The sequence below is a fragment of the Microtus pennsylvanicus genome, chromosome 8 (assembly GCF_037038515.1).
Source record: "Microtus pennsylvanicus isolate mMicPen1 chromosome 8, mMicPen1.hap1, whole genome shotgun sequence".
Lineage (NCBI taxonomy): Eukaryota > Metazoa > Chordata > Mammalia > Rodentia > Cricetidae > Microtus > Microtus pennsylvanicus.
In genome coordinates this window covers 69,145,297-69,172,943 of record NC_134586.1, presented here as the reverse complement: position 1 = coordinate 69,172,943, position 27,647 = coordinate 69,145,297, and the positions used below count along the sequence as shown (strand labels likewise).

At 36.5% G+C, this 27,647-nt stretch overlaps 1 protein-coding gene across 4 annotated transcripts in view; it reads right to left on the bottom strand.

Moving 5' to 3' along the window:
- Positions 1–1,289: 1,289 nt before the first annotated feature.
- Positions 1,290–27,647, bottom strand: part of Ctnna2 (catenin alpha 2) — a 1,099,183-nt gene continuing 1,072,825 nt past the window's right edge. For 2 of the 4 annotated variants that reach the window (XM_075983800.1, XM_075983798.1), the window contains 2 exons: positions 25,992–26,135; positions 1,290–2,501 (listed from right to left, as the gene is read on the bottom strand). In XM_075983800.1, the coding sequence (XP_075839915.1) occupies positions 2,214–2,501; positions 25,992–26,135 (432 nt within the window). In that variant the 3' untranslated portion in view covers positions 1,290–2,213. The remainder of the gene's footprint in view (positions 2,502–25,991; positions 26,136–27,647) is intronic. The other 2 variants (XM_075983801.1, XM_075983799.1) reach the window with 1 other exon arrangement.

Sequence of the window (27,647 nt, the reverse complement as noted above, 5' to 3'; positions counted from 1 at the left end):
TTAAAAACTAGAATAGAATATAAACTGGGAAAGTTAATTTTACTAATTATGTTCCACTTAAGGACTTAGGAATAACATTTTTGTTGATTCTGTACCTAATCATTAATGCCAGGCTGACACTTTTATCTCCTCTTTTAACCTCTTACAAGTTAACCTTCCTTCCATCCTAGTGAAAAGGGATGTGAAGAGGTGTCACTCATCTTTAAAACCTTCAGGGGCAAGAAAAATGGAATTGGTGATATTTTTAGGGAAATGGTCCTCAAAAGAGTGCTTTAGCTGCTGTTTCTGAGAAGGTCAGGTTCTCAGAATCGAGTCAATGGTGCTAAGAATGTGCCGCCATCAGTATTCTGGTCATTAGACAAGTGGTAAGCTGGTGACTACTATGCCAGATGAGCAAAAAGGGAAGCTATCCAGCACATTTGCTGAGCCCAGAGATCCGTCGAAATCCTGGCTCCAATTTTGGTTAAGCCCCTGAAACATCTCTGAATGCTAATGCCAATTAAGGTGGGAAGCTTATCATATTTAATGATTAGTGTTGCAAATCATTCAACAGCTTTTATAGTCATTTCTCCATCATGGTCTGAGTGTTGCTGTAAGTGCCAGTCAGCAGTGCTTTTAGCAGAACCGTTTCCAAATAAGATTTTGGACTTTGCTTTCTTTCCTTCCAGTACTCTCCTAGCCCTTCACTCTGGGATCAAGCACATAAGCTAGCACAGTTTATATGCACATGACACCATGACATTATTATGTTATTGAGGAACACACTTTACCTAGCATCTGCTGGCAGTACATAGTGTTGTGCACCTTGCAGAAATCACTCTAATGGAGGAAGTTCTGATTATTCATTTGAATAATTCCTTGCCGTTCCCCTCTACTCAGTCCTTAACTGAAAAACAACACCCAACACACCTTCGGTGATCTGATGGAGGCCTTGTTTTTATGATTTAAAGAGGAAAACAAAGGAAGTAAATAAGATATTTTTGAAATTAAGTATAGCTTAACTTTAAATCTTACATCTCAAGTGTTAGGAGTTTAGCCTAGGGCCAATTGTGGACCAGAAAAGTGAAATACAAGCATTCTCATTTCAGATTCAGTTTGAAAATGAAGCAAGACCAATGGCAAAACAAACCACCAAACACATTTCTAGAAGAAAAATGACTGTGAGATTCCATATATTTTAGTGCTGATTTGTGAAACTCAAACAAGAAGCCTTTTTAAATCAATGTTTAAGGATATTCTATGGCCTTATATTACCGACACGTGTAGAGAAATGAAACACTATCCAGGTGTCAAGATTAAATGTGTTTATTTTGTGTCAGTGGATACAATGGTATATTAGATACCGGCACTCCAAGCTACACACCTATGCATTTGCCTCTAAACCTTCACACACTGTCAATCGCCATTGCGCTAACGTTCCACCGTTGAGCCTTCTACGTCTAGCAAAGTCAGAGTTCAAGTTTAAAAGGAAAGAAAGGAGCAGAAGGAAGGACAGTCGAGCTCCACTTTGGGTTGTCGGTGTCCGCAGACATATCCAGGTGTCTCGAATGAATGTTTATTGTCTTCAGCAGAGGGGAGAAATGATGAGAGGAACACTAGTAATGGCACTACGAGGAAGGAAGAACAGAATGCAGATTAAAGAAGCCCTGGAGAAGGGACAAGTTAGTTTCTCCTCAGGTAAGAATCCACATGATAGCATGGATACAGGACATCGAGGTTAAATTGTTCAATTTGTGGGCCACACACTTCAGCGTATTGGCTAATACATTTTTTGCACCGAAACAGAAGCAGTACAGGTTTTATGTTCTACCGTGACACTTCCAGGTTTTCACGTATGAATATACCTGCCAACCTAATGATTCTTGCATGCATTAGAGTTTGCTTTTGTAGAGTTAAGTTTATTTCCCCATTCCCCCCCACACACACCCATGAACATTGCAGTGTGAACTCTTTGCCCAACTTTAAGAGAATGTTGCTAAGGACAGCTCCGTGCCACCTTGGGACAGAAATGACCTGTCCCCTCTGCAGGCTATCGATGGCAATAGTGTTGATCTCATCTCATCTTACATGCAAACAGATACTGTTCTCTTAAATTCCCCATGCCAGAGGCACACAAGTCGGCAGGTATGCTTACAGAAATGGAATCAAAATGAAAAAGAAAGAAAAGGCAGGACAACAGAAAGAAAACGCTTTCTTGTTTGAAGCCTACTGTCCTAGAAGGAATCCATTGCTTTGAATTCACTTAAAGCCTGCACAGGCGAAATGTGTTTCTTTTGAGACCCCCGTCGAACTCGTGTCTGGAATTCTTCAGGCTTTTCTCTCTTCACAAGGGGCTTCTTTTCAGGAGCCTTCATCTTCCAAGACACAACGGGAGAGTTGACAGCTGCCGTCCCATAGACCTTCTGGTATTTGGTTGAGGCTACATAAGATGCTTTCACCGTGAGGACAACAGCATTCATCAGGTTTTTGGCTGCCTGGATGAGTGAGGTAGCACTGTCCAGCTGGAAGAGGAGAAAAACAAGATGCATCAGGTCAGTCAAGGCCTCAAAGTCACAAGACACAGGTACAGTTTCACACATCAAGTAGTGTTGTGCTTCTTCTAGTGTTTCTACACAAGCAAATTATCACAAAATAAAGTTAGCACATTAGAAATCAGCCACCTGGCTTCTCCTACTCTCGATTCCAAAATAAGCAAAATCATGTTGCTCTACAGTACACAGTTCTCTAAAATCCCAATACAACTGAAGACCAGGCACTATTCTTAGCATGTATGTTCCCCCATGGGGAACATATATTGTTAGACTCATTCACAATGGTAGCAGTTACTCAAATGTTTGAAACATATTCAGCAGTCACTGAACACTTTTTTAAGAAGCCACAAAGGGTTTTACTTCAGTTTCATGTCCCTACCTATGGAGGTATCTTTATACATTATTTCTACTTCCCGAACTCTAGAAATGAAGACACCAGACAAGAGAAGATTTTTACTTATTGATGTTGGAGTATGCACTTCAATATTTCTAGATCATGGTTATATATCCTATGAAAATATCAGTTATTGTGGTATGATTTCCTGGGTCAGATGGTGTTCAGAAAGGCCCACCTGCTCATGTGTTCATCAACTATTTCCTATATACTATGCACCAAGCTTTTTTTTTAAATGAATTTCTAAAGCATTTAGTTCCTACTTAATTCTTTAAAGCACTCCATCTAGGTGTTTTCACTAATGTCACTTTATGATGAGAGATGTGGTTCAGGAACTCATGTAGTTTTAAATTAAGGCATTCTTACAGACTGATTCATACTGACACATATTGGATGGGTAATTTTTAAAAAATGCCATAACAAGCTAGTCATTGAGGCAGCTGATGGAGGACCAAGAGTTGAGGCCAGTCAGAGCATAGTAGACGGATTCTGCTGCATTTAACATAGCTAGTTCTAGGCTAGTGAGGACTATATAAGTGAGAACAACTCTAAAAAGAGAAAAACAGGGACATCCTGGGTTACATAGAGACACCTATGTCATAAGAAACAATAATAAATAATAAAATAATAAACTCCATCACTTGACCAGCACTTTTAAGTTTACCTAATTTCTGCAATTTGTTGAAGCATTTGTTACATAAAATACATTTCAACTCTACTAGGATCAAGCACTGAACCATCAATGCTAGAAAAACTACAGTTCCCAGACTCTCTGTCAACAGAGAGTCTACATGTAATCTAATAAGAGAAACAAATCACTAGCTAGACTGGAAGTTTTACTCCAGCTCTAGATGTGTTTCAGCATGGTAGACCATTCATCAATTGCTTTGCAGTGAGAAATAGAGAAAGTAGCTCACAGTTTAAAGGACTGAACTAAAGACCCTCCTCTGTATTCCTTTGTAAAGTACTGCTTATATAACATGGGTATCTAGACTATGGCCACTTGAAGGGATATAAATGAAACACAGAGACATGAAAGGTTTAGTGAATTGAAATAGCTTTAAGAAAAGAGACTAAAAACCCCGTGGCTCTGCCATTCCATGTGACTGATATTCACATAGCTTCCTGTCATCTCTTGTGATCAAAATGTCCACCATGTAGTAACTGGAGTCATTGAAAGTTGGATCAATGCCTCTCTGATGCCATTACTTTGACAAATTCTTGCCCCCCATTCTTCATAAAAACTAAAAAGTGGTTTTACACTAGGTTAAAAATGATTACAATCCAATGAGCAATTATTCCATCAACTAAAAGCTTGGATTCTGATCACTGAGAAAATATAACATTCTTTGTATTTGAGTCTCTAGTAATACTAACTAATTGATGCTTTGCCATGAAAAATATCAGTAAGACTAATACTGTAGAAAAACAGCAGTTTGTGCTACTAAGCCATGAATCACTAGAATATAATGAATTGCTATGCAATTTAACTTAATCAAGCAGAGCAACCCATTTCGCATTTCACTTTGTCATCTTTTATGATTATACAAGGTGCATATATACAAATAATTGCCCAATCTGTGTTGTTTAGTTTATACCTACTATGTTGCTAAAGCTAACATTAATGACAGATTTCTATATTATTCAATATTACTATGAGAAAGAAGCCACGCATAGATTACTTTAGTGCTTCCCATTCTACAGTCTGTGGATTGTCATGTCAGCATCACCCAGAAAAAAATCCTTTCAGAGGCTCAGCCCAAAGATTTGTGAAACAAATTACAAATTAAAATTAAAAATTTTCCATTTTTAACAAGAGACCTAGGAGATTCTGATAGATATACCAAAGTTTGGTGACAGCTAAACTAATGGAACCAATCAGCATATCTTATCAGTTGCCTCCAGTCCTTCACAATATCTGAAGAAATTTCACATGTTCAGTTTTTTTCCCAGTTTCATGCCAAGTGGAGGGATAATTTATGGATCAAGATAAGACAATGTGTTGGGTCAATTAGAACACATCCATCATGATTTTTAATGAGTTAGAAATAACATTCCCCCATGACCCTCATCTTTAACTATGATTATTTCCACATCAATCTTTCAGGTTTCAAAAATGACTAATATTTATTCATAAAGCTAATTAATTTTATTTCATGCCATTGGTAAAATAGAGAGTCAAGTTATATACCAGGGATAATATTTCTTTTGAGGGTTATGAAGAATTATTAGAATAAAACAAGATATGTCTATTATAGTATTAAATGGCTCTTGAAGAGTGAGTCTTGCGGAAAAGAATGGAATGAATCTGAATAAAAAGATACAGGTAATTTGGAGATTTTTTTTATTACAGATTCCATTCTTAGATAGATGGTATCTGATTCTTCAGCAAAGCTATGGGAACCTGTCTCTTCTTCAGAACCCATTTGTTCTCCCAGCCTGATGCAGGAGTCCTGTGAATAAATTTCATATATTTTTGAGAGTGAGATGGCTCTGAGATACAAGTCCAGTGGTTTTGCTCAAACCACCTGCTAAGGCAGATACTGGGGGAGAGACCTAGACAACGAACCTTGAACAAACTTCACATAGACAATAAGCTGAATCAAAAATGTAATACAAAATGTGACTTTAAAATAAAGTTGAATTCCAAAAGCATATATTTTGTCCTCTTCCCTAGATCTACTTTAATAGCTTAGCTATTTTTCAACATGGGTTATTTTTTCTTTTAATTTAAATGAATGGAATTTGTTTATTCTTGTCCAAAGTGACTTCTAACTTAAAAGTTATAAGTGAAATTTTAATCCCCAAAAGATATTAGAAAGAGTAAAGACATGTGACATGATTTCTTTTAGCAGGGTTTAAGGACACCTATTTAGCATAATTACTTTCTATTTTCTGATGTTTTACTCTAACAGTGGCATTTTCAAATAAGATGAGTAAATTAACATATGTAAGTGAAGTTCTAATAATAATAACTGACATTAATTGAGCACTTATGAGGAGGTGCCTGGCATTGCCTTAGTTATGTTAATTAAATTATGTGATTCAATTTTAAAAACTTCTCAAGTAGCAATGATTGTTGCACTCATTTCATGGGCAAGGGAACTGCTGTTTAGGGACCAAAACCAATTCCATCTTTTGACAAGATTTGAAAGCCTGTGAACAGCATCATTCCTTGCAATCACTATATAAACTCTGGGGTCTTGTTTATAAGTTACTACATATGGATCAAAAAGCCTCTGCTTCTACTTGCTCTCCTGGACCTGGAAGCCTGGTATCTCAACTCTGAAACATCCTGGTATTATCATCATCACATGTTATGACTGCGTCCATCTCAAATGTCCTCTAGATTTTTATCTTAGGAGTTTGAATCCTCTCTGTGTAGACAGTTTGACCTTGTAATGTTCCTGTCCAGTGTTTAACTGTCCTTAGCAACTTTTGACCTACATCTGTCTTTCTGTCTTAGAGTCACACTCAGGGCAACAGAGCCTGCCAGGCAACCTATGTGTATCTACTAGACAGTGGTAACTATTGGTTTAGACTTTTAAGTGGGTCTGAGCCATTTTAACTAAAGCTCTAAGCCTTGATACTGATCTCCTTAAAAGGAATTCAAAATGTAAGATCATCACCATTCCTGAAACCTTCAATATGTGCATCTCTTTTTAGTGTAAAGCCATGTGTTCATTAAAGTCACTTCTGTTCCCCTTGGTGGTCTTCGCAACCAGTCTAAGAGCTAGTTTTAAAAATATGAGCTCACATTTAACAAATCAGATCACATGACAACTTTCTCTCATTTAGATGGACAATCAGTCCTGAGAGTGCTCATGTATCTCACCATGTGTGAGGTCTATTAGTATTAGATGGCCCACTCTAATCCCATAATCAGGGGTAAAACTCAGGAAGCCTGATTTGAGGAGCAGTGCTGTGGCCCTTGCTCACAATAGACCATCCTCACTCCCTCTACGATTCTGTTGAGCTGTGCTGGACTCATGTTCTTCCACACTTGTCCCTGGGCATAGAAATCAAAATGCTCCTAATTATGTCACTAATCTTTCAAAATATCAAAGTACTATTTTAAAGAAGGCAACAGATGTTTCCTCACATCTTGTTCTATTACAGTCCATGAAAGCAAATAAGGGTGAGTTAAGCTGTTTCTGAGGCTTTTTTTTTTTTTGGCCTGTTTCCCCCTTCCCTGCCACTTTTCCCATTCTTAACCACACAAAACTTCCATCACAAAGTCACATAGGGATAGTCTTGCTATTCACTGTCCTCATTTGTGTTTTGAATGGAGGGAAGACTTTGCTGAAAATAATTCTTCCCATCTTTGGTAATTTCTGCTACTGTCTGATTCTTTATAACTTTAGAGCTGAAAATTATCATTGTACATACTTGAAATGAGTTCGTAGGAATCTCCTAAAACCTCAAGTCACTACTGTTGGACTATTTCATTAAAACTGGGCTTCCACTGAACATTGCACCATTTCAATAAAACTGAACATCAGTGCATAACTCAGTCACATTCTTGAAAGCAATGCTAAAATCTTTTCTCTTCTTTTCCTATATTCTTTCTCCATTTTCCACCCAGGTAATTTCCCACACAGTTATTTATTCTATATTTTTTACCAACCACTTTTCTTAAGTGATGAGTATGTAAACATGAACAACTCAGATACAGATTGTCAGATGTTCCAAAAGATCCAGAAAAGATGAGAGACAGACTTAAAAGCTTAACTTTCTATGAAGAGGGCCTTAGTAGAGTGTCAAGAGCTCAAGGAACCACAGAAATAGAGAATTTTCTTGGAGTCATGTAGGAATGGATAAGGCAGGAAAATGGGTTTCCTGGTGGTCACAATTTCAAAAGTTTGATGGAAAACAAGTCAAAAATTCCTATTGCCTCTGGCTTTATATTTGATGTGCCTAGGCAAGACTGAGAACATAAAATTTTAAGTTTGTTACAGAGCTCAGATTAATTCCCCTGTCTTATCCGACTGTTATTTTAAGGACCATTAGAAATATTGGAGAGAATATTGGGCATCTAGACACAAAAAAATCACATTCTGTTTATATTAATAAATCATCCTAATTTTAAAATGTATACATATACAATATATATTCATTTATGTTTTTTCTTCTAGTAATTTTTTTTACAGAACAAGATAAAAGAGTACATCATAAAGTCCTAAATCTGTTTTCTCTCTGAACATCCAAAAGTATAAAATATTTATTTAAAAATTCTCATCATAAGACTTTTCAGATAAAAAAATCAATATCCTTTTAATAATCTAAGACATGACATTATCAAGAAAGAGCCTATTTGATTAGAAAGTAGCTTTGGTTGACAAAGGAATCATGAAAGAATTAGCTATCCAGAACAATGGGATGCTCACTTGAGCCAATGAACAATAAAACAAATGCCGTTTATGTTTTACAATTTCCTTTAAGAAATAACAATAAAAAATGATGTCTAAAAGTGAAAAATGTAAAAGGCATGGAAAACTCACTGGACTAAAGGGTCCAAAAAACTCAAGTGTTTCAGGATGTCATGCATAAGTGTGAGGGATGTCAGCGCAGAGGATTGGGATGTCAAGTGCACACTCAGCATGCATTCATTTACAGTAACCATGTGGTTTGAACCCATTTTGAGATAATATGTTTATATTTAAATAAAATGATTAGAACCAAAAATATATAATGAAACACACAAAGGCAGGCCATGGAAATGCAAACTGTTTCCTGATCAAAAATAATGAGAATGTCATGGGAATGCTAGCCAAGTGAAAAAATAGAAAAAGCAAGTCCATTCAGGACTTGTTTTGGCAATAGAAACACTAAGAAGGATGCTTGATGACAGTGAAATGTTCAACAGCCTAAGAGAAAGTGCACTTCACTTTCACGTCAAGGCTAAAACTATTCTATTTTCATTACCTCAACTCCAAGCTAATAACAGTGAATATAAAACTAGAAATAGGTTCCAAAAATATGGCAGAAGTCCATTTTAGTCACTTGCAAGATTTTTGAGTGGCTAAATAAGATAGCTTTAGTACAGAACAGGAAATAGTTTTAGCGGCACTCACCTACATATTTTGCAAGAACAAAAACTATGATAGAAAAATTGAGAATAATTTTATTAAAAGGCAGATACTTTCAGAAAACTGCAGCTGGCCTTTAGTTATATTTACCCATCTCCTCCCCCTCAAAAATGTCTCACATTGCTTGTTGGCGTGGGGAGATTTTGCTACAAGTCAGCTTTGCTGTTAATGAATGGAAAAGCTAGACAGAGAGCAATAGGGTCTATAATCTGCCAAGAATATTTTTTGTTTGCTTGTTTTTTAATAAGTCCATGAGACTTTGAAAAGGCATTTGATCTTCTTAGAAGCCATGACACATCTGAAATACCTTGAAATATCTGCCTCTTTTCCAGAATTTATATTAATAATTCCTTTTTAAAAATCTTTAGTAAGTCAGGAGCAATAAATAACTCAAACAAAAGTGGGGTGAAAAGACTTAGCTGTGTCCCTTCTTCCCCAATATAAGGATATTTATATACTGGCAAAAATGGGGGAAAGAAGATGTCTACTGTGGCAAGTTATCATTTTGTTACTCTCTCCACTCACTTCCTCGGAGAGCAACAGTGAAATAAAGTTAGCAAAGCTGGTTTTCTTTTGCTTAAAACTGCCAGGAATACCAAATAGTGATTTACCACTCACTCTTGTAGTCTTCAGGGCAGACATTATTAATCTATCACAGTACTTTGTTTACGCAGAACTGACTAAGTGACAAAGGAAGAAGCAACATATTAACTTCCCTCCTCCAAGAGTTCACATTTTCACAGAGTTGTTGGAGACAGTGTGATACCATTTACAACACAGATAAATCACTCACTATATTAGGTTTATACGTATATGAGCTTAAATACCTTTTGATTTCATTACTGCCCATCAAACCATTAACAAATACTTTTTATTTAAATGACACACATTCCCCTTTTTATTCCAATAACTAATTTTTTAGGAACAGATTGTGCACTTCTTAGTAATGGCACTTTGTTATGAGTTTTCAATTAATAAAACCGTTAATGAGAATACGTAAGTCTTAACAGAAGTGCAAGTTATTTTAAGAAACTATTTTTAAATTAGGTAATAAAAGCTAGCAACATACATTAAGAATCATTGTGTCTGAGGTAAAAAAATAAATGTCCCTGGCTGATTGTCGTTTAACCACAAGTACAAAATATAATATGCACCGATATCAAACAGATATCACCTAGGATATTGTCAGATAAACCTGTGCAATTAGTTTGCCCCAGAGTCATTCTTCTTATTTGATCAGTCTTGTATGACAAATATTTTCATTTTAAGTAGGGGATCAATCATGACAGAAAGGAACACAAGAGATCTGTTGTTTTCTTCTATAGGGGGTCCTTGACCTCTCCCAGAGAGGCAGTTGGTGCTCTACCAACACTGAAAGTCAGTCCTGAGGAAATCTGTATGTATGAGCCAAAGATTAAATTGGCAAAGATCTTAGCACAAAGGTCCTGCAGTCTCAGACAGGCTAAGCAAAATGTCTGCAAACCCTCACTGAGAGATTTACCAATTGGTTCCTAGGTAACTCTCCACTGGCTATATTTGTGTCTTGGATTTTTTAATTCATTTAGGTAGGTAGTAGTGCTTCATAGTCGGCCAGTTCACTGATTAACTGTCTTCATTTGCATTTTTTCAATTATAGGTAAGTAAACCTTGGGGACTCCCATGAAGGCTTAATTACAGTCAACACATTTTCTAAATATGGCTTAAAGCCATTTTTTCTCTACCAGTAAAGGCTGAATAATTCTTGCTCAACCCAAACAAGGGGTTCTTGCTACACTTGAGATGCTTTGCCTCTTGTAAAATTAGGAGCAATTATGTCTCAGGCACCTAGGAATTCTCCCATCTTTTCCAGACTTTCTTCCTCCTTCCAGCTCCCAACATCATCCCACCATTCAGGATTTCATGGTCTATTGATCTCTAAAATCTTTGCTTTCACGTGACAGAAGACTTGTGAGGAAATAAATTCGTCAGGTTAAGAAGTAACCTATGAATCTTCAGACACACCATGATAGAGTATTGGATAGTATCTGGGAGAGTGTCAGTTTTCGTGTCTTCATATGAGTATACTGCATATTCATTGTATATTCACCATTGACTGTGTCCTCTCTGATCTCATATATATATATATATATATATATATATATATATATATATATATATCTGTATTATTTATCTTCCAATTTTAATATCATTTAGCTACTCCTCAAAAGACCAAGGCTTATTATTGTGTTGCCTATGGAGAGCATCCCTACCTTCACTCTTCCTTTTTCCAACAACCCCACTTCCCAACTTTCATGATGATGAGGCAGTATAAGAGAAACCCTTCTTCAACAGTAGTGAATTCTTAAGCTATGACACAACCTGGGTTCAAGGTCCAAAGGGACTGATCACTAACTATGTGATGTTTAATGAGTTAGTAAACGCAGCTGTACTCAAAAGTCTTGATCTTTATACTGCACAAGAATGTTAACTGAAGCATTGCTTGAAGTAGAAAAGCAAGTATCTATAGCCACACTAACTGGATAAGCTATGTAACCATCCACATGACTACTTAGTTGTAATATAAATGTAATCTCTATGTAGACATGTAAATAGTTAAGTGAAAATGGTATGCTATTGATCACAATACAGTATAATCTACAGTTTTACTAGATTACTAAGTGCTAAATATAAAAATGCCCTTAGTTCATGGGCCTATGTACGAAATCCTCAGCTCTATCTGTCCCCTATTACTACTGAGACTTTTCATTCCCAAATCTTTTGATCCTTTTTCAGTTTTCCTTCAATCTCCACCCTCAATTTAATAATTTGGATGTCTATTTTATTCTGCCTTTCCTGAAATTACCTGAACCTAACTTTTATCCTTAGCAGAATCTTATACTTTTCATGGATAAAATGTGGAAAAGTATTCAGAAAAGGAAAATAGAAAACATGAAAATGTCTGCATACTTTTAGCACTAGTAAGTCTTTCAGAATGCAGAACTAATAAAGAGTACAGGAAAAATTAAGGATCTTAGGCAAAACTCTGATGCCCCAAATATCTAGCAACACTTAGGGCTTGGCAGTGGCTAGAAGAAGTGTCTACTAGGAGTTGGTAAGAAGCTAATCTGGCTAAGAAACTGTTATGCTTGAGTTGTGAGACCCCCAATGAGACTACCACAGAGCCGACTTTCCAATGCAATTACACAAGGTTTCCTTATTGCTCTACAGGCTTGCAAGAAGTTGCTTTGTCCCACACACTGATGCAGAGGGTGATGGAAAAAGGCCCAAGGCTCACAATGCAGGGGGTCTTCAAAGAGAAAAACCACAAGCAGGGAGTTACATGCTTTAACATTACCTGATTGGGTTGGGGATAGTTGGCTCTAAGTCATAAGGGGATTTTTGCAACTTTCCACAAAATCACCCAGTAACTGGAAGAAAAACTTGTCTGTTTAGCTTCTGATTGGCTGTCCTTGAGTCTCTGGGAAGCCAAATACTTTTGGGGCCAGTTCTGACTTTTCTCTGAATTTACAGGTACATGGGGTGGGGCGTCTGGGGTAGGGTGCCTGCTAGGTTAGACTCTCACAAAGATTGTGCCTGAGTTTAAGATGAAAAATCAATATTCTCAATCTAATTTTAGAAACATTAAATGAAATAACCAATATACGATAAAGTGTATAACCATTTAACATAAAATTCCAGTAATTCAAACTATAATTCTTATTAGATGTTATTTAAAGTAATATCTTCTAAAATAAAAGGAAGGTAACTCATTCCAAAAATTATTAAAATCCATACCTAATATTACCTAATAACTGTCAATCAGAGAAGACCATCATCTCAAGGCATGGCTGATCTTCATTAAAAAAAAAAAAACAAACACAATTCCACGGTTCCCTGAATTCTTTCCTAAATCTGGCTATCTATTTCCTTTCCTTTTTCTTTCTTTTTCTTTCTTTCTTTCTTTCTTTCTTTCTTTCTTTCTTTCTTTCTTTTTTGTTTTGGTTTTTCAAGACAAGATTTTTCTGTAGCTTTGGAGCCTATCTGAGAACTAGCTCTTGTAGTAGACCAGGCTGACCTTGAATACACAGAGATCCACCTGCCTCTGCCTGCCGAGTGCTGGGACTAAAGGCACGTGCCACCATCACTTGGCATAACTGTTCATCTTTAAATACACCTAACACCTATCGTCTCCAGCTGAGACTAACCTTGTCTCAGTATTATTTAAGGGAGCATGATAATCTCATCAAATTAAGATTCATGAATATCTTTCTACCATTATTTCCTACTGGTAGCATTTATTATATTAACCACATAGAGTAGGAAAGAGACAATAACAAGGAAAGGTGCAATTTTTTTAATCCAAAATCATTAAAAGTCGAAACTGGGAAACTGTATGTTTTAGTTAGCCTCTACTCAACAGTAACAAGGATAATTAGTGTACACTCTCCTTAATGCCCTTATCAGATCTGCACAGTCTATCAGAATTACTCTTTATAATAAACATGGTCTGAGACTTCCTCTGCTATGTGCTCTGAAGTGTATTGCCTTCTGTCCTCAGTCACTGCTGCATTCATGTCAGTTCTTTTCATTGCACTAAACGAAGTCCTCCTTATATTTTGTGGTTTTGTTCCTATCAGTTTCTGTGATCTAAAGACAATTTTGGTCTGGAATTACTAAATAGAATGCTCTAGAAAAAAAACATTTCAAGTTTTAAACTGTGCATTGTTGGTTCTTGGTAGCATGATAAAATCTTGCACCATTTCTTAGTAAATGAATCAAAACTTTGTCTAGTGTGTAATCCAATATAATTCCATAGCTGAGCTTGATGACTATACCATAGAGAACTCCTTATGCCTAAGTTTCAGATATCCACTTGGGACATCCCGTCTGTCATTAAGTAGGATATTAATTATCATTTTTCTCTAATATGAGTAATGATCTCCTAAATAAAATATTTAAAACTAAGTAAAATGTTAGACACATCTATAGCTATGTAAAATAATTCGGTACATTAACCCAAATTTCAAATCTTTTTTCATTATAATAATGCGAATTAAGACAAAAAGAAAGTTCCATAACTCAAGTGTTCATAAGAGGCCATCAGTATAATGCATGGTTTAAAACCAAGTAATTTTAATTAAATTAGTTTTCAATTTGAGCAGTTGATCCATAGCTTTCTAGAATTGAACACACTTTTTCTGTCTACTTTTCGCAGACACAGAAAAATTGCCTTCAAACATTTCCTTCATTCTAGCTTTTACATCGTGAACTGTCACCACAACGACTTCCTCCATGTGATCACTATGTGCACTTGCCATAAGTTTGGATATGGATTTCACCTTGACCTAGGAATACAGTTCAGTAGAGATGCAACAATAAACTCAGTTCATTTCTATATCTATTGCACTTCAGATTCTCGAGTTACCTTTCAAAGATCCTTTGGCATTTAGAGAATAATCGAATCTTTCGCAGATCTTTTCTTACTGAGTTTTCCCCATCATCTTAAGCTAGTGGGTGCTCTATGAATCACTCCACCTCTAGCTAAAACCCACTCCTCCCACGGACCTCTTCCTCTCAGTCAGCAGCCCTTCCCTTCTTCATACCACTTAGATGAAGCACCCTGAGTAGTGTGCTGCCTTTTGCTCTCTCTGCCACAGCATCTTATTTCCCTTCATCTCCTGTTCTCTCAGCTTTAATCATCTCACCTCCTGCCATCTGATCGCTCATGTTAGCCAACTCCTCAAACATCATTGTTAGTTCTTTTTCCATACTTTGTCCTAGCCACTCTTCCTGCTTTCTGATCTTTACCCACTTCACTACTCAAACAAAAGCCAGAAGTATCCTCTCAAATGAACTCAGCCTGTCACATCTCTCATCAGCCTCTTCCAGGGCCTCTCTACTTCAGTTCCAATCTCTATCCCAGTCAAATTAAGGGAAAATCCAAAACTTAGTGAAAACTAAACTAAAAAAGTTTCTAAATTTCAGTACACTCCCACCCTGGTGACCTCAATCTCTTTTCTTCCTTCTCTTATATTTTCCATAGTCTTGCCATCTAATCCTTACTTTATCTTGTACAAAGTTACCCACAAACCTGCTGTTTTCCAAACACCTCCAACAGGGTCTTATTGAGTTATTGTGACATCAAAGACTTGGAAATAGAAACGGAAAGACACACATGAAACTAAAATGAAAGTGTGTAGGCTAGTATGCATTCCTTCTACCTAATACTCATTCCATGGAAGTAGAACCAAATGCATGAGTCTGTTAGAAGAGTAGAAAAGGTTCATAATTGACGAAGTATATGAGCCAAACTACAATATACATTGATTCTATTACCTATTCCATCACCGCAATTTGAGTATATTTCAAAACCAGGCTTATTCTTCATAAAACATTTCATAAATAAAGAATATCTACTCTATTGAGAATACTAATGTCAATGAGGTAGCAAGGGGTGGTTGCTAGGCATCATGTTAGCACCACATAAATTCTCTCAGATCTTTAAAACAAGTTCATACGATCATCCCCCTTCTCTACATATGAGGAAACCAGAATAGAGAATATTTAACATTTTGTGACAGTCTTCTTTGAAGAGAGGAGCCTACTATGGAATTCTCACACTCTACTCTCTAGCATTCTGAGTGTAGTAACAGAAATCTTGTAGTTCACACACCATACGAAACATTCTACTTGCTCACAAGCATGAGTCATGTGACCAAGATGTCATCCGGGCCCCACAATGGAAGCCAACCCATGCAAACACCAGCTTTGCCATAATGATTCATGGCTGAGTGGTGGGGACATCATCTTCAGGCTCTAAATCTCTTTCTAGCAGCCATAACTCTCCAAAAGAGCCTCTCCATAGTCAAAGCAAACTTGGTTAATGACAACTTCTACTTTTTTTTTTGGTTTGAAGATTTTACACATACCACTTTCCGTATACCAAAGAGTTAGGAGGAGAAATGATTTCAAATTTTTATAATTTCAAATTTCTACATAGCCTTTACTTTGTCATCTAGCAGACACTGTAAGACAAAAAAAATGACACTGTAACAACTATGGTCATTATCATCTTGTAGCACCTGACATGTGACATTTCCTAAATTCCTTCAACTACTGCTCTGCAGAAGAGCCCTCCTAAACTGTGCTCTCATTTCATAAAACACAATACTATCCACGAAGGAAACTATCTCTGTGTCATTTACTTCCTATAAAATGTTGGGACAATCATTACTATAAGTCTCTATTTCTTCAAGTGTAAAATGAAGTTATTAACAATGTTTTTCAAAGTTTATTATGAGGTCTGAGTAAGAAAATAAAGAAGCTTAAAACATACTTTTAAAGTTTGAAGACGTATGTGGCTATAAATGATTTTTACATAATTTCTTCTAAATTTTGGAAGAGCCAGATATCACTGGCCCAAGAAATCTGTTCAGTAGCAGGTATTCCAACAGACAACTCAAGTAACTGGCAAGATAAGGGGAAAAAAAGATTTTCTAGAGAAGGTGATTCTCCACCTTGGCCCTAATTGCATGGTGGCCTAATTATAATCTCAACTTTATTCAGAAAACTTGTCTTCAGAGGATACTCTACAGAAAACATGTTTTAAGGGGTGGAAAAGAGATGGACATATTCTAATAAATTGAAGGAGGTCATGCTTTCCCCGTGAGCGAACAGCTCATCCACTAATCTGCCTTTGGTGTCTTCATCACAATTCTGCTGCATTTCTTGCTCCAACCAAAAAGCTATTTGTTTGCTGCTTTGTGCTCGAAAGTTTTGTGGATCATATATCCATGGCTATCATTCTAGGTCCTACCATGCAGACGCCTTTCTGCCCCTTATTGCTGTGTTTCGCACAAGGGCTCCTAATACAGGAAGCACACTGGGATTAGGTGTTGGGGATAGTAGGATAAGTAGCAGTCAACTCAGTGATGGATTCTTAGTGGAGGATTCTTTTAAACTAAATTATGAGGTGTGCCTGCAGGAAACTAAAAATTGGTAAGTATTCTCTTTGCTGGGTTATACAATATTAGCTATCTCCCCAACTTGGCATATGTCCTGTAACCAAACTTGTTATACTTTTCCTGAATTTATCCTAATTTTTTTTAAAAAAATAATTCTGACTTTAGCTTCACCATCTCATCAGTAGGTGAATGAAACTTACAAGCAACCTACAAAAAGAAAGATTGTCTTTGTGTATCATGTATTTAGTAATGTACCACCGTTCCAAATGCCTCTATCTAAAAGAAGACAAAAAGGGCATATAAAGTGGTTCTCTTTAGAAGCCAGGATGCTTCCTCCTACAGTGCCTGCCAGGGCTTGGCCTAGTTTGGAAATCTCTAGTCTTGCTCTCTTGCAGTGAATGAACTTGATTGAAAATGTAGCAAAAACACCTGAGGGTTCCTTCCATCTAAAACTGGCCGTATTTTTGGTTCAACAAAGAACCTCTATGGATGGACAACATTTTGTCTGTGCTCTCTGAAAAGAGACTGAGACACACAAGAAACTTGCATAATTCACAGATTAAAGAGAACAGAATCCTCACAAAACAGGAAATGCATAAGAGTATTGCCAAAAATTTGAGAAAAATATATCGGTTTCTGTTGAAAAAAGTTTGAAACTTATGAGCTAAAAAACTTATTGGTGGAAAAATACTACTTTAACTTTAAGACAACAGCAACTGTTAACCCAAAAACAAGATAAACATTAAAGGGTTGCAGGTTGATTTTAGCATGGGCAAGATGCTACATCTTACCACATTTAATATTGACATGAAAATTTTGCCAAGGCAAAATTCTTCTTTTGGATTTCCTGTGAATCTAGCCTTGATAAACTTAAATCACCTAAATATGTATTCCAAGACTTAAGGTCCTCTCATTTTTCTCCCAAGAGACAAAAAGTGGCAAGGCTACAGCTTGCTGTATCACTGCTGATACATCCCCGAGTAGTGCCTCAACTCTGAGGTTACACCTGCAAGAGTTCTCTCACTTTATTATAATTCTGAGCTGTAAAGCAAGTTCAGTGCTTCACAATAACCCCATGGATTCAAGGCTCACCTGGCACAAACTTACGTACTACAGAATTTACTGACTATAAATATCTCAAAAACAACTGCAGTAGAAATTTGAATTTCAACATGGTCATTAGCCTAATGTACTAGACATGATTGAAAAAAATAATATTTTAAGGAATGAACATAGCCTATCACTTCCCCTTTTTCCTTCCATCTTAAAAATTTATATTATCTGTCCCCACCACACCAAGATGTCTAAGTGTACAGAATGAACAAAATGCTATGGTAATACTATTGTTTTTGCAGTACTTTAAAAATCAAATAAATTACCTGTATCAGAGCATTGAGGATAGAAGCTTGCAAGTTCTTAAATGTTATAAACACAATGGAATTGTTTTAAACTCCTTACTTATACAAAGCAATAAATGCAAGTCATTTTTAACCCATTTAAAACTTTTTTTCTCTAAATATTATCATGAAACAACTGTCTTTAGGAACAGAAAGTCCTAGATCTATAAGTTACGGGGTATCTGTTATAACTAGGAAGGAGGTAAGGTGATGATGGGTAAACATTTCTAATGGGTTCCTAAGAGTCCTTCTTTTAGCAAAGTACACTTCCATGCCCTGGGGCCAGGCTGACACTGAGGGGCCGAAAGTGAATCTTCTTCCCTTCTACCCTCTTATTCCTTTCCTAAAAGAAGGAATATAAGAGGACCAACCTCAAAGGGTGTGTATATTCTGAGTCAAATGTCAAGAATTTTGCTGACTCCAGTACAGTCAAATATCACTGATTAGCAATGAGTAGTTGCTGTAGGCTTCTAGTACAGAGAGTTCAGAGATGATGTTAAACATTCTACACAAGCAAACCATACAACCCTCACAGCAAAGGGTTTCTGGACTACTCCAGACTTTGTAAAGTGTGTGTGTGTGGGGGGAAGTCTTCCTATTTAGGAGTCTCAGACTGTCTTTATATTCTAGGAGGGTCTCACCTTACCCCATGAGGTTGTCCCTTCTTTCGTTTCTAGAGTCCAAATCCATCTATATCAGGAACATTTAGAAACTGGATGCTGATCTGTATTTGCTTTTCAAAGCTCAGTTTGAGAATGGTAAAGGCAAAAATATGAGTATCACCTACTTTAGTAGCTAACGGTTGCTTCTATAGTCTCAAATGTAAAAATCAATACTTTTCTCCTTTCCCTAAGTCATTTTCTCTGATTTCAATCAATGCCTCTCCATGTGATTCCTCTAAACTCCCAATGATGCACTATCTCTGTGAAGTAGATCCCTGGACTGATTGATCAGCTCCCTGAAAGTCCAAAAGTTTGACTTGGGGCAGACATGATGAAAGAGAACAAGAGGGTATCAGCAACATCAAAGAAAAAAAAAAACCCTGTAGCATCTCTTTGGAAAGAAGAAGTGTGGGGCATCTCTCAAGTGTCCCTTCTACCTGTCTTTGAGTACTTCCCTGGCTTTCTGCACAGACTGATGGGTATAGGGTAACAGCTGTTATCCATGAAGGGAAAACAAAGAAGAAATTTAACACTCCTAATTGATTGTTGATTCAAATATATAGTTATGCAACTAAGATTTTTAATACAGACCATCATCTAGGTCATAATTTGGGAGCATAAACACATGATTATTTTTTAATTAAGATGAGAATGCTAAAGCGCACATTTTCCGTAGACTTTCACTTGAAGCCATCAAACAATGCATCAGTGCTATTCTAAAGTTCTCCTCTCCCCCTCCCCTGTCTCCCTTGCCCCACCCCCACCCCCAATACTCCCAATTCACTTAGGATATCTTATCTACTTCCACTTCCCAGGAAGATCCATGCATGTCTCTCTTAGGGTCCTTTCTACCTATTTCCTCTGGGTTTGTGGACTGTAGGCTGGTTATCCTTTTCTTTATGTCTAATATCCACTTATGAATGAATAAGTACTATGTTTGACTTTCTGGGTCAGATTTATTCATAGTGCATGAACTGACTTTTTGAAGCGCATTCCCTATGAAAGAATACCATGCTCAGACTAGATACAGGGGAGAGGGCCTTGGTCCTGTCTCAATGTGATGTGCTAGACTTTATTGGCTCCCCTTGGGTGGCCTTACCCTGTCTGAAGAGTGGATAGGGGTAGGGGGGAGAATGTGAAGGGAGCAGGAGGAGGGAGGGAGGGGGAACTGGGATTGATATGTAAAATGAATAAGTTTGTTTTAAATTTAAAATAAAGTAAATAAAAATACTATTCTAGAAAAAATACTTCTCTGAATTTTTCTTTCTCTCCTATTTCTTCTCAATATTCTCTTCTTCCTTCCCCATCTCACACACCCACATAAACACATCCCTTTCACAATTTTGGAGATATAGAACTGCTTAGTTTTGTTCTTCCTTAACTCTTCGTGTTGGGACATGACAAACAAAATATCGAAGACCATCCCTCAGATCTTTATAGTTCCACACTCTTCCTTTAAGTTCATCATTTACTACGTCCTGAGGCTTACTAACCATCATCCTTATACCATTTTTCCTCATGCTTAGCCAGGGTTTAAATGGACTATTTGATGAATCGTCTTCTATTACTGCTTCAGTGTGAATGTGAAATGTCCCACTCAGGCTCATGAATCAGTGCTTTAGCTGCCAGATGATAGCTTTGGGGGAATTATTAGAGTCCTAAGGGAACTGACCTAATTGATGGATTGATCCTTCGATGGAGTCACAATATGGTGACATTACTGGGAAGTAACAAACAGTAGGAAGAAAGCCCTAGGTAAAAGAAAGCCCCAGGGGGCTTGTCAAAGAGGCAACCTCCCTCTCTCTTAAGGCAAGCAGCCTTTACCACAAGCTTCCACTGCCATTATCTTTTGCCTCAACCTGGGTCTTGAAATACAGGAGTCAAGTGACCATGACTGACAATCAGAAACAGTGAGCCAAAACCAGGAAGTCCACCCCAAAATTGGTCTCTCAAAGCATTTTCGCTGCAGCTATGAAAACCTAACTAATACAGTTACCTTTAACACTCTCAATTCTTAACTCCTAATGTTTAATTTTTTTCCATCTGAAACTTCTTCCAAGGACAGAAAGATGAGTCAGTTTGTTACTTTGCAGATTTTGAAACAGAGGTGTGAAAATGAATCACCTGGTGTGTGTTAAGAAGTTGGTAGTTAATTAGATATTCCAAGATCCTACACTCTATCATCTTTATTCAAAAAGACTGCTATTTAGCCCAGGTTCTTCATCTTCATAGCCTCCTCCTACCCCTATGCTGGGTTATTCATGCAGATGTTCTGGCCATTAAAAAAGAAAAAAAAGAAACACTGAATAGCATTCATAATAAGATACTTTCTACCCTTTTCTGGCATTTTCTGGTCCAATCAACCTAAAATGTGCATATACATGAATAGTATGTTTTTTCTGATTTTCTCTTCAGAGATATTATACATTCTTCTCCCAAGGAAACTTATTTCATAGTAGTTCTGTATCTGTAAAGATATATATCTATGTGTGTGTGTAAATTATACATATAGATATATATGCTTTCTTTTGCCTCTTTTTTCCCTTTCTACCTAGATATTCAAATAACTTTGTAGTATATTTCATTCAGAAAGATTATTGTAATGTATCATTGTTACTTGTTTCAGACACCTGTCTTCCATGATAATTTCATCTGTGTATCTATCTACACTACATCAGACAATAGGCATCACATTATACATTCAGTATGTATTAATTTACAGATCTGAGTATTTCTAGAATACCCTAGAAGTATGCTTGCTTAGACTTGGGTAAAGAGAAAAATGTCAACTTTCTTTTGGGAAAAGCAGTTCTAACATCATTACCCTCCTTTAACAATCTATAACGTCTTTGAAAAATAATTCAAGTTTCATTTGAACTTTGTATTGTACAATTAGTTCCAACAGAATTTTTCCCCCATTGGAAAACTGTTTTTGATCACTAAACTTCAGTGTTCTCTCATAGTCAAGTTTATTCTGTGAAAAAGCGATTTCCTGAGATAATAAAATCTAAAAGGTAATTTTGATGTCACATTAAGAAACTAAAAAGCATTTCACAGAATGGAGTGAGCCAAAGCTTTATTTAGTTACAAAGCCCTGAGAATCTGGAAAAGGGGATAGGCTGCAGGGTTAGTTCTATTCATGGAAAGCTAGTCTGTTAGAAAGGTCAAAATAGTAACTTGGATGGATATAGACAAGAAAGTGAGGTCGAGTACACACTATAAATTATCACTGAGTCTATATCACAGAGGCTTTTATATAAGTTTTTGCTTGTCCATATATGTAAATCAGATCTAAATCAGAAACCTCTTCCAAGTATATCAGGGGAAAGACTGATATAAGGCCATACAGTTTTACTTAGCACTTAAACTTTATCAACTCTGACTTTTCTAGGGCAGAGAATATGACATGATTCTTTATTCTCTTTGCCTTCAAAATTCATCCTTATAACACATATTCTCATTGGCTGGTGGACATTTCCATCACCAACTAAGCCTTCTAAACCGGCTAAAGATGTCTCCAGAAAAAATGTTTCCTTTCTGTTTTCACCAAAGAACCAGTTAACCTGTGGGCTAATCCTTTCCCTTAAACTGTCTTCCACAGATGGGGCTAGGCATCGTCACATGACATTCTGTGTAACTGAGAAAATGGCTATCTAGCTTAATCTTCATTGAAAACAATTACAGTTCATTCACTGTGGGCTTCTTAAGTTGTCTAAAGAAGTAAAGTGCGCTATAAACTAAACTTATGATAAAGTCAGAAACGATTCAGGAAAAGTACATGACTATCAGTAGTGACTTGAATTCTGATGTAAAACACATCTGAATACAGGACATCCTCAAGTCCATTAATATTTCTGTGATCTTGAAGACTATATCCTTATCTGCATCCTCATGTACAAAAACACAAACACACAAAAACACAAACACCAATACTACAAAGGTTATTTGCCGCCGCTTCTCACAAAGGTATTCCATAACATTTTGTTCTGCGAGTTTGCTGTTCCCAAATCAACAAGTTTATGGTCTAAAGATAGTTCCTAAAATAACAAATTTCAGAATTTTATATAACATTAGGAAATGAAGATACTTATACTGGATAATCTAAACTAGGTCCTTAACTTAGAAGATCATAGGGATATTTCTTAGTTATTTGAGCACTTACTATGTTAATTTCCAAGTTGTCACTTGACAAGTGATTAGAGTTGTCAAAAGTTGCACATTCATCAAGATCCAGATGAACGATCATTTTATCTCCTATATAGCACATACTTTAGTACCTACCAACTCTCTATTCATTAATACTTATCCACGACATATTGCATATGTAACCTTGAACTTCAGAGTTTTCAATGAGATCATTTTTATTGATCGTCTAGTAGGTATGTATAACGCTTAATGTGAAACAAGTTTTCTAATCAAAAAGCATAAAAATATTGAATTCCAAACCAATAATTCTTTAGAAACAGCATAGCCACTTATCATGGTACTACTTTTCTTTGCATTTCAGTTAATTCAGAACTAAGTGGGTTATAGAGAACAAGTTAACCAAATGGTGGTTACATGCCAAAGAACATGGACTATTAATATATAGTATTAACCAAAAATAGTACACCAGATGGAGGATATATTTTAGAATCTCTTTTTGAATGAACTTTTTTAAGGATTGAATATATGTCCAATATAAAAACTGTATTTTCCAACTATTCAGTCCTCTTTTTCGCTAATTTTTTTTAAATATCATGAAAATATAGAATTTTCGGGTCTATATATTGAGACTACATCCTTTATAGGCCATATACCTACTTCATAGATAAGAAAAATAATTGCCCAAAAGATCTAAATCATCGACTCTGGGAAAATCTAACCAGTCAATGACAGGAAGAGGATCAGTATATCAACTACAAATCTTAATTACAATTGATTTTACAATCCACCATCTCCTTTAGAGTATATGTTTGTGCATATATAAATTATAATTTTAATACATATAAAATACATTAAAAACACTGAACACCACTATAGATGGAACATGCACATGAAAATCAACAAGTGCATGCATGACACATTCCATGATAGACTCTCAGCGTACAGCACAACCACTCTCAACTCACGAAGTTTAAAGATGATTGTGTTCCAAGAGTTTGGAAAAAATTGCCATTTCTTACCTGGCAGCTGTATGAAGGGGTTGATAAAAGACATTAACAACTTGAGCTATGAGTAGACATCACATTTTCTAGCACTGAAAAATTGCTCCTACCTGGGACTTAGGAATATAACGTTTTAATGAGAAGTAGATAAGAGATGGGGACAACCAAACATGTAGCATTCTCATGTGTATAACAACATTAGGTTGAATGTTGGTTCCTATTGGCTAGCATAGCTCGATTATCTTGATGACGTCTAAAACATCTAACACTGTAGTCAATCCTTTAGACTAGGCATCTAAGAGAGAAATTAATTCTAGAAACAACACCTTTATGGGTCCCAAATTCCCGGTAACAAAACAATTCAAAGCTTAATAAAACCTAAAGTTCTACAAATCTATTAAAAGAAGTACAGATTCTGAATTAAACAGAAAACAGAGAAACTGTTAATGAGAAGTATGTCTATATGTGGTTGTGGATATGGTTAAGCAGGAAAGCCCGGGGATCAATCCTAGGACCACATTAAACTTGGTTTGATGTTGTACATCTGAACTTAGCACTCAGGAGATGGGAGATAAGAAATTCAAGGTTGTTGTCAGTTACATAACAACTTTGAGGTCACCCTAAGATATGTAAGACGCATTTCAATAAAAAAGTAAAATAAAAAGGATCTCCATTTTCAAACTGCCCCCATTTTTCACCACCATTGCACATAAACACCTAAGACTCTATACTTTGAAAAACATAAATGACAGCCTCAATGTGTATTTTATAATACACATAATCGGTACCTATATATGTCCATTTCATTCCAGAGGGTCCATGTTGTGGTGTTCAAGAAGAAAAGAAAGAAAGAAAAGAAAAGAAAAGAAAAGAAAAGAAAAGAAAAGAAAGAAAAAAAACCCATCCTAGTCTTTCCACATCCCCTAAAAGGTGTAACTGCATTCATGATCTCCTTTTGCTCCCTCAGACAAAAGCCTCAAGCTCCAGCATTGTAATAAGTACCCAGGAAAGAACAAGGAAAAAAAAAAAAAACAAGAGAAAGGCCCACTTCATCTTGTCTCTCTAAACAGTAAGGCATGTGAAGAGCTAATCAGCAACAGAAACTCAAAGGACAGCTTTCCACACATCCTAACCACCAAGTGACCCAAGAAAAACAACAGTGTTACAACACTCAACAGCAACAATAACATACAAAAAGAGGTAGTATATTTGGTTGTGACACTTTTAAAAGATCATGCCCTAAACTTGCAAGAGTGTTAACTTTTTTTCATTAAAAAAAATAGTCAATTTTGTCATTAGGAAGCATTCATTGTTTCTTTGGGGTTTTTTTTGTTTTGTTTTGTTTTAAACCTAAATGGAACATGTTGAAAATACACCTTGCATTTTTACCCCCATGGTTTTAGAAGTCCTAAAAAAGTCTCAGGGCCAATGCCAGTGAAGGACATTACAAGACCATTCAATTTTCTTTAAAGACAAATAATCAGCGTATCATCCTCTTGGCTAGCTGTTTTCAGGGGATTACACAGAGATGTCTAGATAGATACATTGCACATTACACACTTTCGGTCCCGATGGGAAGAAAGGCTGAAATGCTATGATAACACCATGTGTGCTTCTCAAGTTTGGGTGACAGTTGAAATTTATCTTTGCTCAGATTCCTAAGCCTTCTCAAAAACAAAAAGAACCTTTGCTCAAAGTTGATCAGGTAAAGAGTGTTTCAACTTGCACATGATCATTTGCCTGGAATTCTAGCCCGTCCCTACCCCCACCCCACTCTACAGAATTAATAACCACAAAGTATATTAGATTATAAAGTGAAGTTACTTACCATGGAGGAGTCACTGCTTCCACTCCCGATTGGAGCTCCCTCAGCACAGGTTGGGAGGTGGGTAGAAAGTTGACTAGCCCTGCCCCCATCTATGACATCACAATCTACCTCATAAAAGGTAGTGAAAGTGCTCTGAACTCCTGTCTGATTTCCGAGAGATACAGAAAAGAGAAAGTGAGAGAGAGAGCAAGAGAAAAAAAAATCCCATACTCTACGTGGGAGGGAATTGGGGAAGTGGAAGAGGGAATGGGGAGTTACCTAGGAGAAAGAGGTTATGAAGGAATTAGGTGTTGAAAGAGATATGTACCGGCCTCCTTGACATTAAGCAGCCAGTCATTCATTCAGACTCCTCTTTATGTGTCCAAAAGGGACCACTGGGAGAAGGATGAAGAAGTACCCTCCCTTGCCCAGCACTATCGGGGGTATTTATACAGGCTCAAAAGGAATGACTCCTCTATTAAAAGGATTGAACCTTGCCAAGAGAGAGAGCAAGGGCTATCTGTAACTCTTAAAGCCTGGAACAAAATGTGGGGATTCCAGGTGCCTTGCTTGGAGGTTCCAGTATCCTCTTATGTGAGCTTGGTCAAGGTCTTGATGGCTATGCATGACTCAGTATGTGGTATAAAAGGAATACTTACCTCCTTATCGGGGAGCATTCATTGTTGTTGACACTGCAAATTATTACTATTTATTTGGAACCCAAAGGTGGGTTGTGTGAATGGCATGATTGAAAAGATAAGCCAATAATCAATGCCCATTTCTATCTTTAGAATTCTTAAATTTTCTTGATATATGCTGTTCTGAAAGAATCTTGTTTGTCTAGTGCAGTGTTTCTCAACTTGTTTGTCATGATCCCTTGAGAGTTTCCATGTAAAATATCCTGCATATCAAATATTTACATTATGATTTATAACAATAGCAAAATTACAGTTATAAAGTACCAACAAAATATTTTTATAGTTGAGGATCACCCCAACAAGAGAAATTGTATTAAAGGGTCTTAACATGAGAAAGGGTGGGAACTACTAGTCTAGCAGAACAGACGAAAAACAAAACCACATCTTTTCCACAAAAACTATCTTAGTAAAATTAAGATTCTAAATTATAACTTTGGCATTGCCAAAGCCTATTTGCATATGCAGATTGAATAAAATGCCAAATTGTGAATCTTTAATTTTTAATCAGTGCGGTTCAATTCCTGATTCTATTGTCCACTTAACAAATATATGTGAATTATAATAATTACAATACAAATTATGCAAACTTAGCAGGTTTGGAAGCAGTTTGAAACATGGAAGTTACTAAATTCAAATTAATGATAGATTTAACAACATCACTCCCATCCACAGCTTGAAAATAAATGTCGGAGACATTTAAAGAATGTCTTTGAAGAATTCAAAATGAAACCAAAGAAAAGATATCAAGTATGTATGTAGAATGGACTTTCCTTACATTGGAGTCTCCCTGAGTTAGAGAAAGCAAAAGTTCCGTTACATGGATTTTCGTTGCTGTATTACTATATTTCCTTTTTATATAATTCTATGCATAAATTCAGATTCAGCATACAATAGCATTTATTCATGAGATCTTGAAACTAATGGCCCTATGAAGTTCCACTTTCAGTTTTACATATTGAGTCATTGATTAGTTGGCTTA